At 46.9% G+C, this 11809-nt stretch overlaps 4 protein-coding genes across 4 annotated transcripts; 2 read left to right on the forward strand and 2 right to left on the reverse strand.

Moving 5' to 3' along the window:
- Positions 1-1081: 1081 nt before the first annotated feature.
- PEX2_075130 (fungal specific transcription factor domain-containing protein) lies at positions 1082-3184 on the reverse strand (the record flags this gene model as incomplete). The annotated part of the gene is made up of 5 exons (XM_016744783.1): positions 1082-1132; positions 1637-2491; positions 2547-2578; positions 2641-2839; positions 2894-3184. 5 exons carry the CDS (start codon positions 3182-3184, stop codon positions 1082-1084), a joined length of 1428 nt encoding a protein of 475 aa, XP_016600703.1.
- Positions 3185-3764: 580 nt separating this feature from the next.
- Positions 3765-6442, forward strand: PEX2_075140 (FAD-dependent oxidoreductase; the record flags this gene model as incomplete). The annotated part of the gene is made up of 5 exons (XM_016744784.1): positions 3765-4063; positions 4127-4401; positions 4456-4826; positions 4881-5623; positions 5695-6442. 5 exons carry the CDS (start codon positions 3765-3767, stop codon positions 6440-6442), a joined length of 2436 nt encoding a protein of 811 aa, XP_016600704.1.
- A 912-nt stretch (positions 6443-7354) lies between these two features.
- Positions 7355-8064, reverse strand: PEX2_075150 (uncharacterized protein; the record flags this gene model as incomplete). The annotated part of the gene is made up of 2 exons (XM_016744785.1): positions 7355-7894; positions 7972-8064. 2 exons carry the CDS (start codon positions 8062-8064, stop codon positions 7355-7357), a joined length of 633 nt encoding a protein of 210 aa, XP_016600705.1.
- Positions 8065-10611: 2547 nt separating this feature from the next.
- PEX2_075160 (class I SAM-dependent DNA methyltransferase) lies at positions 10612-11295 on the forward strand (the record flags this gene model as incomplete). Its single annotated transcript, XM_016744786.1, has 1 exon — positions 10612-11295. One exon carries the CDS (start codon positions 10612-10614, stop codon positions 11293-11295), a length of 684 nt encoding a protein of 227 aa, XP_016600706.1.
- Between the last annotated feature and the right edge of the window lie 514 nt (positions 11296-11809).

An 11809-nucleotide genomic window follows, 5' to 3' on the forward strand; every position in this document is an offset into this window, starting at 1 on the left:
TATATATCCACCCCATACACCTCGAATGGAGAATTTCTCACCACGGAACCTAAAGCTTTCTCATTCTATTTATGGCTTCAGTAAGTTATCATATGGGGTAAACACCAAGCTTATATTTTTATCCATTGGGCGCGTAACTCAGTTGGTAGAGTGTTCGCTTTGCATGCGAAAAGTCCAGCGTTCGAATCGCTGCCCGTCCATTTCATTTTTTTTGTTTTAAAAACAACAACCGAACCCATAAATACGTAGTATGGAAAAGATTGAAATAGAGCAATGGCGATGGATGACGCCAGGAAGAATCTAATTGTCAAGATCCTGACAGTGGTATTCGTGGCCATCAGGTAGCCTAATATCAGTCGCTCGCATTGCCCTTCTCGTCGACAAAGCCACTAACTGGGGCTAAGCTAGCGGAACGTATTAAAGATCCGACCTTTGCGCCGTGTATATTGTGAGGTTTGATTCTAGGGCTAGTCTTGGTGGCGGGAGGAAACTGCTAGATGGGGAGGCGCTAGCGGAGGGCTCTCAGGTTATATTGAAGTCGAGCGATTTAGAAACAGAAGCCATGAGGTCAATTTAGCGTTCTGCAGGAGAGCTTCCGGCAGGGCAAGTGGGCGGCGCCTGTTTTTTCCCGTCTGGGTGATGCTCAAATATCAAAATACCTTATTAATTAGGACCATTATCTCCAACTCACACGGGTTGGTCCTGTGGGATTCTTGCTCAGTAGACTTCTCCCCATCCCGCTTCTCTACTACGACCAAGCCTCTTATATTGTACAATCCTCTTTTACACTTGACATGATACACACGAGTATAGGGCGTGGAAAACAAGACTTCCCGCACGCTCAGCTGTACTTAAGCCCATTACACTACGCGGTCAATTCTCAAGGCACCTTGGACTTTAAAATGGCGGGAAAAATCGGATTAGGCTAAGTGTGGGCGATATAGGCGAGAAGGGGCAATAGGGTGATAGATGTCCATCTACCCAACCCAGGGTCATAAGATACCTCGTCGTGGTTCAGAATATTAGATATTGAGCCCAATCAAATGCTTTCGGAAGTCTGATTCTAAGAGAACACATTTTATCACCCATGGGTGATATCATCCAACTGTTTGATTTCGCGGTCCCATAGAGCCTAGATTAAATTAGTCGATCGATTGCATTGAAATAGATTTGGAGGAGATAATACCCAATCAAACATATCAAAAGTAGAGAGGTTATTTCGGGCATTGTAGAATGGACAAGACAGAAGTGGCTCGGAGTTAGGAAGATGATTTGTTGTCGGCACTTGGAAATCATGTACATCATTATTGTGGTTAGATTCAATAAGATGGAGCATCATTGCTACTATCTCGGCGGCCTTTGCCGTTTCCGGAGACGGTCTTGACGAGAATTTCCAAGTAGCGTGTGAGGTTTTGAGCAACTCTATGAGCTCTCTCCGAGTCGAACCTCTCGCAGTAGGGTTAAGTTTGGACTGGTTTATCACCTCGAGACAAATCACCATGGCAGCCGTCATGCAATCAGAGATGGAACGTGACATACCAAACCACACCCGAGACCGATATCTTGGCAAAGAAAACACCCCCTGGAAGAGCTCTGATTGGTATTGAAGAATCCGTCTCGCAGCATCGACACATACACGGCGGAGAGCATTGAAGTCGCGATCTCCTCTCTGGGAGACCAAGTGCTGACGATGTAGAATACAACGAGCGCGCTCATATGTCATCCCGAGAGAAAGTCGCTGAATTGTCGCCTCGTCACCCCCCGTCACTTGATTCAAAGAACTCATGTTCCAGGGAGCAGAGATCTGATTCCATGTTGCTTCCAATCGATCATTCAATTCCATCGTTTTTTCGACCGTCATTTTCAGATCCGAAGCGGCATCTGTGACTTCACTAGCCATGGAGAGAATTTGCTCCATTGCAACCATGAATGAGATATCGGCAGTTTCGGTGTTAGGGCGTGCGGGGCGGAGAATAGTGACCGAGGGCCCTAGATCATCGTCCAGAAGGTTACGTGGAGATGTGGCAGTACCCGATCCTCTCTGGATGACTGGAAGGAGCCCTGTTTGCGAGGCAATGAGGTGGTCTAAAACCACCAACACAAGCCAAGTCCTGCGTCTCATCTCACGCTCGAAAACTGAAAGCTCCGGGTATACATCCGGATCTCGATGGTACCCCATCATAATCGCCACACGGGAGATAAGACCAATCAAGACAGAAGTGCCTGTCTTCAAACCATCGCTCTGTAGGTATTCGACGCCCAGATACATCACGGCAGCTTCCACTTTGTAGCGACCAGGAATGGTATAGTTTGAGTGGGTCAAAGCTATTGCGCATTTTGTCCGGTAAAAGTCAAATATTTGGGGTAATACCGTCTCAGCTGTACCCGGAATTAGGCTATGTTGGATGAAAGTACCACAAGAAAAGATGGCGAACAGCAACGCAAGCCATGCTAGAGAGGCTGTTGAGGGGCGTTCCCAGAATTCCTCGTACTTGATGCGGTTGTCAGAAACTTTCAAGCTGATAAAACAGAGCAGGCAGGCATACCTCGGCTTTGAATGTAGGACCATGAATGTAGACTAAAATACAGATTAGTTCGGAGAAGTTAAGATCTCAAAGGAAAAACCAAATGCTTTCATACTCAATGCTGGTCCACCAGAGTCGAAACAACACGATACTAGTGCGTCAGCATCCTTACGAGGTGGTAATGCTGCAAGAAGGTCATTGATCCCTGTGTCTTTGACAAATCCTAACAGGATTGGTGTAGTAGACCTCGGCTCTACGTCAATAGTGCGCTCTTCAACGGATGAATCGTAATTACTCTTTCCAAGCTCTCTTGTCTGTCGAGATTAGGACCGTTGAATAGGTCGAAATTTACAAAGAATGTCACATACTGCATTGTTCATGATTACTCGCCAATGGCTCGGGTTGATAAAACGAATGGCCGTAGGTTCGGAGGTTAAACTGTGGGAGCTTTGTTGTGTGTCCGAAACGTGCTGGGGTATAAGATTATTTAGATAGGCCACCTGATGGCTGTTATCGGGATTGGTAGAAGAGAAATTATTGTCGGCATGTAGAGCATTCTGCTTCTGAAAAGCAGTTTCCAAGTATAGAAGTCTCCGTTCGACATGTGCCAGGCGATTTGGAAGCGTTTGGGACTTGTCACGAGGTGGACTTTCCGTCATGTACCGACAAGATGCGTCCTGATTTCGTTTCAGGCAGTTTTGACAAGGCGATTTCCGATTGCATTTCAGTCTAAACAACTATTAATCTCTAGCAACATCGACATATATAAACAAAACGTGGGATTGATTTATCCATGTTGTGCTCAACGTACTTTTTATCTCTGCACGGTTTGCAGGAGAACAAGACTCGTGGCTTTTGGTTCCGTCTTTTTCGGTCACCCTGAGGAAGGGCCTGACTCGGTTCCATATTGAAGAAATATCGTCAAGTTGGGATACTAGAATCCCGTTCTGCGGGCGTTGGGTGTTTTCGGGTTTCTGATGATGGAAACCCGGATTACTCGGTTTTCTCGGACCTGAAGAAAGGGGGAGACCCACACTGTCTTCGTGATAGCCAGTGAAGAAGCTAGTTGCATAACTATAGGGAATCTTTCATAAAAGAAAATATGCAAACACTTGCGACAGGGTATGGGTTCGAATGAACTTCACCGAACTATAAAGGTGTTCTTCTCCCCGGACGGCACTATGGTAGTTCATTATTCACGCTATCCCTACCAACACCAGTTCAGATCTCTCAGACACCATGCAGCCAAACCCAAAATTCCGAGTCATAATCGTGGGTGGGTCTGTAGCCGGTCTCACTCTAGCTCATTGCCTACTCAAAAACAACATTGATTTCGTTGTGCTAGAGGCTAGCCCTGAAGTCGCTCCAGAGGTTGGAGCATCACTTGGTCTCCTTGCCAATGGTGGGCGTATCCTTGATCAGCTCGGTGTGTACGATGACGTTCAAGCGGAAGTTGTATCCATCGAGGACGCATATTTTTGGGCTGCTGATGGAAGTCTTATGCTGAAGTCGAACTCTCCTGACGAGCTCAATAAACGGTAAGAGTTTGCAGAGCGTTGCGACCCATTTGGCCGATCATAGACGTGGCTAACACAACTCAGGCACGGCTACCCCATTGCATTCTTGCCCCGCCGAACGCTCTTGAAAATACTGTTGAAACATCTTGGGGATCGGCAAGATGATGTAGTACCTAACAAGAAGGTTATCCGTGTCGACCATTACCCAAGCCATGTCATTGTTCATTGTGCGGATGGATCCTCGTATGAGGGAGATATGGTTGTTGGTGCCGATGGTGTCAGAAGTGTGGTGAGACAATCGATGTGGGATTACATGGAAAGTCAAGGACTCAAGAGTGAAGTCCAGAAAGAGCGCTCTAGTGAGTATTTTCATTTCTGAAAATGGGAATCATGACGCTGATGTCGTTTGCTAGCTATGAGCGCAGAGTACAACTGCGTGTTTGGAATGTCGACGGCAACCCCCGGACTGGATCCAAAGGATATTCACCGAACGTTCGGCAAGGATTGGTCATTCCTCACGATTGCGGGAAAGGGCAACAAGTCTTACTGGTTCCTCTACAACAAAATGGACCGCACCTACTACGGCTCCGACATTCCTCGTTTCAATAAGGCTGATATTGACGAACGCGTTGCTCCATACTTGCATAGGCCAGTCACTGACTCAGTCCCTTTTTCTGAATTGTACAAACGCAGCACCATTCGAACCTTTGTGGCATTAGAGGAAGCAAACTTCAATCATTGGTGCATTGACCGATTTGCTTGTATTGGAGACTCAATTCACAAGGTGCGACCACTATGGAAATCAAGCACATCTTATTCTAATTTTTATTCGACTTAGATGACCCCGAATATTGGGCAGGGTGGTAACAGCGCTATCGAATCATCTGCGACACTAGCAAACCACCTTGCTAGGTTGCTTCAACGTTCCTCTCCTTATCAAACCGAAGATATCAACCGCTGTACGCAAGCCTGGCAAGCCAGTCGCCGAGACCGGGTTGATAAAATATGTCGCGAGGCATTCAACCTCACCAGGCTTGAGGCCATTGCATCCCCGAAGTACAGATTGATGATTTATCTGATTCCATACATGAAGACAAAGATGATCGAGAAAACATCTGCAACTCTTGTTGCATCACCAAAGCTTGAATGTGCTCCCGAGACTGTCAAAGCATTATGGTGCTCGATTCCGTACAAAACCGAGAAGCCTGCATCAGAAGCCACAGAGACCATATGGGAGCGAGTCCTTTGGGGCATGCCTTTCTTGGGTTGCTTCGCTGTCGCAAGCGCTACAATGGGAGCCATACTCACCAAGGTCCGACAATTGATGATTCCATATTTCATTCAAGGAACATGGCGTTCTACCAACGGGGAGGTCCTTGATATAAGGAAAGCTGTCTACCACATCCCGTTCCTGGATAATCTCCTACGACCGATGATTACATGCTTCCTTCCGTCGATTAGTGGATCCGATCTACAATCTCGAGCCCAGATGATTTCTTTCCTCGCCGATTTAGGTGCGGTTTATGGTATTTGGCTATTAGAAAGCTATCGCAAAGCGAACGGCTGGTCGGAAGTGGCAATGTAAGTGACTTCTAGTCCTAACGCTACCATTGTTAAAATGGCTATACTAACAATGCGCTTCGCTTTTGAAGCCCAATTAGTATCTGTTCAGTTTTCCAACTAAAAGGAATCGGTCTATTGGCGCCTATCTATTATCTGCTGGAGTATGTTCGCACACCTCTGTCTAAATTGCTACCCAAGAACATGCGTGAAGTCGAACCGACAGGGTCGATATCCCTTCTAGCTGCCATGTTAATTGGTCACTATTTTCCCACTTTTGCCAGCTTCACGGCCCCTACGCTGGACAGCCGGCGCTGGTGGAATGCAATGTGGCAAATCTTCCCCATCACCGTTCCGTTAATCCAGCTGCCATTTGCCCTACTTGGAAAACGGCTATTGCCCTCAACTAAAGCATCCCCAGAAGAAAAAAGTCAAAACAGCATGACTAGCACTCGGATCGCCTATGGCGGGTTTGCTTTGATCTCTGCGCTTACATTCATCTATGCGAGATGCTCAGCACCTGCAGATGCATCGCTGCTTAGTATCTTTTGGCCTGGTTTTAGCAGCCATCATCTCCCCGTGACATCTTTCCAGGAAGGCATTGCACGGTTCTTGCAGTATGATCAGGTCCTCTCGATGGGTAGTGGGTTTTTCTGGCTTGCATTGAGATTCCGAGAGATCAAGCAATCCGGGGGTTCCGTCTCCTGGTGGAAAGCTATCGGTTCGCTGGTGGCAACGATTTCTTCATTTGGTCCTGGAACTGCGTTTGCTCTTGGCTGGGGCTGGAGAGAGGAGCTCATACACAAATTGGCAATATCCCAGGGAGTATGCTCGGAGTAACTCTTCACCGTTATTGCAGCGTATATGTATCATGTTTCTCTACCCCTGTGCATTAGCCGAGAAACCAGAAACTATCCACTTTCCGCCGACCCCGTTTATGGCATACTACCTTTCTGACCACTTCTCGTCTATGTGACACTAATCAGATTATAATTCTCTGTCAAACATAACATGATACATACGACCATAGGGTGTGGAAAACAGGGCTTCCCGTCCGCTCAGCCGTACTTAAGCCACACGCCGGTGAGTTAGTAGTTGGGTGGGTGACCACCAGCGAATCCTCACTGTTGTATGTTTTTGTTTCTTTTTGATTGCATGAAAAAGTAGTGATAGAAAGGATAAGTAAGGATGATCAAGAGGTATTTACATATGGAAAAGTCAATATACATAGTTCAAGATCCATGCGGATGCTCGGCGCTTTGATCGGAGGGAGAGAAACAGCGCCAAAGTAGGGTTTGATAAAATGGAGAAGGCGGCGATGGAATTTCTCTTCAAGGAAAATACCTCCAAACTAAAGTGTCCTTAAGCCATACCGAAGCTATTTTCAAGACACAAGGGTAGGGTGTAGATGACCACCTTGCTGAGGCGGGTAAAAATGAATCTTGGAATTTGTCTTATGTAGATAAAAAGTCTTCATTAGCATGTGATTACTATATATGGAACCCCGAAGTCCTTGGAAGTTCACTCTTTTATGCGACACCCATTGATACAATATTGGACCATGATCCGCAGTCGTAGCTTGGGCGCGATCTTCCTAGCATGCATCACCCACGGATGCTGCTCATTAGGCGAATAGTCAGACATACTGATGCATTTCTGCTCTGACAGGTGAGGTAGCCAAGCCGAGCCCGGGTTCGTCCCAAGTTCAGCTTCCCTTTTCCATACTTCCACGGCCATTAGAAATCGAGAACTTCAAAGTACTTCGAAGAGCCTTTGCACTAACGGTTTCTCTTGTAATGCGTGGTCTCTGTATAATGCTTCAAATTCCCTTATCTGAGCCTTATTGTTAATATCAACCATCTGAACAGGCGCAACGCCTAACAAACCGAACAAGCCAGACTGCAGAGCCGCTTCCTCAGCTATATGTAGAGAAACGCCTGCCATAGCTATGTCTAGCCAGCTGTTTTGATCTTTCGTCCAAGGTAGGATCTCGACCATATCACGCACGTCATGATCTTCACGCATGTCATGATCTTCACGCATGTCATGATCTTCACGCATATCATGATCTTCACGCACGTTGTCAACTTGTCTGTAATGATACAGAATCACCGGGATGTAGGATGGATTGAAATGAAATTCTCTCGGGCTCTCGGGCGGATAAGCATCATCCAACACCGCCTTCATGCTAAAACCGTGAATAAGTTCCGCCACGACAGAAGGCCGCATGCCGAGATCCTTTGCCTGCTTCAGGAACTCGTTGGCAGAACTCAGGATGTTGTTATCACCTCCCTGGACAGCATAGAACACTCGTGACCAGTTATAATGCAGCACATCCTGACGCGGCTGCACCCATAGTGACTTCATACAATATTCATCAACAGACTCCAATCACCGTCCATGTTCCAGCGCGACCTGCCGAGACTCGCTGTTGACGAATGCGGTAGTCGGTGGCTGAACATTTTTCTTTGTTGTGCGCTCGGAGAAGCAGGCCTGAGTCTCGTAGCCGTCAAAAAAGCAGTCAGGGAAGTCTTTTTCAACTATTCGATACGGTAGGCAGTGCACCCATATGAGACGGCGCAGTTCCAGAGGCAGCTGCAAAAAGTGGTGAAATGGGTCGTTGTTCATGTTGCTGGTTTCTTAGTCGCTGTCATATGTGTCTCAAGAAGTAAGATAGATAAAGAGAAATGGTGAATGTACTATGGCGAAGCCACGGGGGAAAATTTATCTGATAGGTGAGTGTAGAAGAGAGAAGGGTATCTAGCAAAGAAACAGGTCTGGACAGGAAGAGGCAGGCCTCAGGAACTCAGGCAGTCACATCTAATCGGGTAGTTGATATATTCGTCGTTGACCCTACATATAGTCTCCCCACAAATGATCTTTCTCAATTAAACCCTCAAGTTTCTCAAATATGTTGCCAGTAAGACGCCGCCTGGTCGCTAGGTACTACATAAGTGTATGCCGAGCATCGCAGGAATGGCATGTCTCCAGGCCATTGATTCGTTTAATGCCATCGAATTCGTATTTTTGATTTGGCAGCATTTGAAGGTAGGGTCGCTTGGTTGTCCTATCATTGGTCTCATCTCTGATATCTTCTTTAGGGGTGTTCTAACCATCTTTCTCATGTCTTTTTTTTATTCTGCCATCAGCCATCGACGAAAACGAGGACTTGATCTCCACGACTCGACCTAAGATCTCGTTAGTGCGACAAACGAGTTCGAGAGCACACTCCGATATGTCAAATTATACCTTTGCTACAGCGAATATACGTGACGAATTTGAAATGACTTAAATTTGCTGCTGCCATGTCTCGTGTGTCGAACAATTAGCCATCTCGCTCACCACAATGGCCATTTTCGTATCCTCTTTCAGTAAATAATTTCGAAAATGCAGATGGGAACCCAGAAAAGTGCAGATTGTTTCCCTGACGTCGAAGATCTTGAGGATTAGCAAGGATTAGCAAGGAGAGATGGCGACAGTTTCGCAAACTGAATTTATCGACTTCAACCCCGGTAGGGGCAGTGGAATCGTGGCCCTGGAGATATTAGCAGACAACTATGGCTGTACATCCCGTCCCTATTGTACGCAGCCAATACCTATCCCCGGAAAGAGCATTGTTCAAGCAAAGAGAACTACATTTTAGTTTCAAAGAATTGCAGATCAAGTTGACTTGTACTTACGTTTCAGTTTTCTACAAACCAGAAGCCAGTGCAACTTTCCGACAAGTCCTACCTCCAGTAGAATAGAGAAATATTAGCTTGCACTCTCCTTGCTGGGACGAAACCAAGTACTCGCTGCTTTGTGCTCACTGGTTGCGGTATTCGGCCAAGAACACAATATCGTAGACTTATATTTTACAAGGTATGTCTATCACCTCTATCCAGACTTTCGTCGGGAGCAAATGGAAGGTACCATCTAGCCTTAAAATCAAGGCCATAAGGGAAAAGATGCATAAATACACGTGATCTGCACATGGACAAAAAGGGCCTACGGAGCCCGACGGTGTAGAATCATCATTCATCATCAGTGCATCTCTGCTGGCTACCGCGGCAAATTATTATTCTCACTCTTACTTCGCATCTGAGACTACACTGCTATTGGATTGAGTGGGATGCAATGCTGCCCTCGGAATGAACTGGAAAACAAAACATCCAATCACCACTTGTCAACGATGCATCGGTACACGCAGAGAGCACAGACAAGATAATGAGGTTGATCACTCTATGGCTACCCCATTACTCGGCCTTGGGATAGATGAAAGTTAGAATGGAACCAACCCTATCTAGGAAATAGATCGTCATTCTAGTGGGTATCCCAGTGGGGCCCCTCTACGTCAATCTAATCTTGATTGATGAGGGATATCTGAATGAGAACAGGTTGCATGTTCCGACCAGATCTGGTGATTGGCCAAGGACAAACCGCCTTGGCATCGGCTGATTACCGGGAAACTATGTTCCAGAGAGAAAAGAGGGTCCGTGAGACATATAATTCACTCAATTGATCCTCCGGCTCTTTCCGCACGACTTAAAGCAGAGGCTCAAGTGGGCCGCGATGACCACTGCTTTAATGTTGATTTTGTATCTTCAGTCTGCGGGATTAATTGAACAAAATACTGGTGTTTTCATCTCCTCGGCATCCAGGCAACAGCCTGGAGGGGTACATACTTAGTGCAAGAACATGCATCACGCCCAGGCCCAGACTCAGCGCGCCTGAAACTATATTGCACCGACATCATTGATCGACGAAACTTCACTCTTTTGGGGGTCGGTTCGTTAATATCAACCCCGCATCACGCCATTAACCCGGGGCTATGTGCAAGCTATATCCGCAATACCCTGCTGCAAATCCTATAAGAAGGGCGTCAGCGCATTGTAAATAGGCTATTCACTCGATTCTAACCTCTTAGGCCAGAAATCACCTACAACTCTCCACAGGCACACGCAGTATTCCAAATCTCCTAGACCATTTAACAACACCCCTTCTTCCCCAATCAACCTCGATTCCCCACAATGTTGGCCCCAATTCCAATCCAGGCCAAGGCCTCAAGCTCGTCTAGAGAACTATACCTTAGTCAAGCCCGCGCCAGCGGCAGCACTGAAGATTGCATGGCTCTATACGAGAAATGGGCAGCCTCATACGACGATGAAGTTGGAGACAGTGCCCAAAACTACGTTGCTCCCGTGCTTGTCGCTCAAGCCGCCATCGAGTACGGCCTCTCAAACGGCGCCACAAACAGCGTGATACTAGATGCCGGTTGTGGGACCGGGCTGGTGGGAGTGGCTCTTTCAATGGCCAAGGCCAAAGCAATCGATGGCATCGATCTATCTCCCGCTATGCTCTCTGTCGCAAGGAAAACCGGCATTTATCGAGATCTCACAGTGGCAGACATGAACCGGCCGATTGACAAGACGGATGGAACATACGATCTCGTGTCCTGTGTGGGAACTTTCACTCTTGGACATGTCGGGCCAGACCCCGCTTTGCGAGAACTTGTGCGAGTTACAAAAAACAATGGTGTTTTTGTCTCGACGATTCTGCAAGAGATCTGGGTGTCTGGAGGGTTCCAAGCCGAGGTCGAGAAGTTGGTGGCGGAGGGCGTGGTGAAGGTTGTCACGGAGGAACTCATAGACTATGTAAAGGGACATGGCGACAAGGCAGTGTTGCTCATTCTAGAGAAGATCGATCGCGACTGAGCGAGAGAGCATTCCAATCACGACACAAAGCCCGAGCGACTCACAAGCCCTTGCAACTCAAATTGATTGGTCTTCAACTCCTCCAATGCGACATACAATGATGGGACCTCAACACCCCAGCCCCAATGCAACAATGCGATAGGCTCCAGATATCCTCGACTTTAGCTACATGGAAGCAGCTTTTCACTCTTAGAACGTATTTGAATTAATAAATCCTAATATACTAAATGAGACAACATCGTGAGATTCGGGGGGATCCTCGCTAGAATACGTTTCTACTCCACTTGATGGATCTGCTTTCCTCCATACATGCGATTTCATAGATCTGCCGTTGAAGTGGCAGGTGTGTAGTTCGGTTTGAGCCTTTCTCAATGATGTACAACATACGGAACCTGCATGAGTAACAAGGGATGCGGGGTAAACATTGGAAAGGCCAAGACGGAGCAGAGATCTCCGCGGCATATGATTTGCCGTCAACACTACTGTACAAGGATTAACGTATTTGTGAAAGCCG

The sequence above is a fragment of the Penicillium expansum genome, assembly GCF_000769745.1.
Source record: "Penicillium expansum strain MD-8 chromosome Unknown contig258, whole genome shotgun sequence".
Taxonomy (NCBI): Eukaryota; Fungi; Ascomycota; class Eurotiomycetes; order Eurotiales; family Aspergillaceae; genus Penicillium; species Penicillium expansum.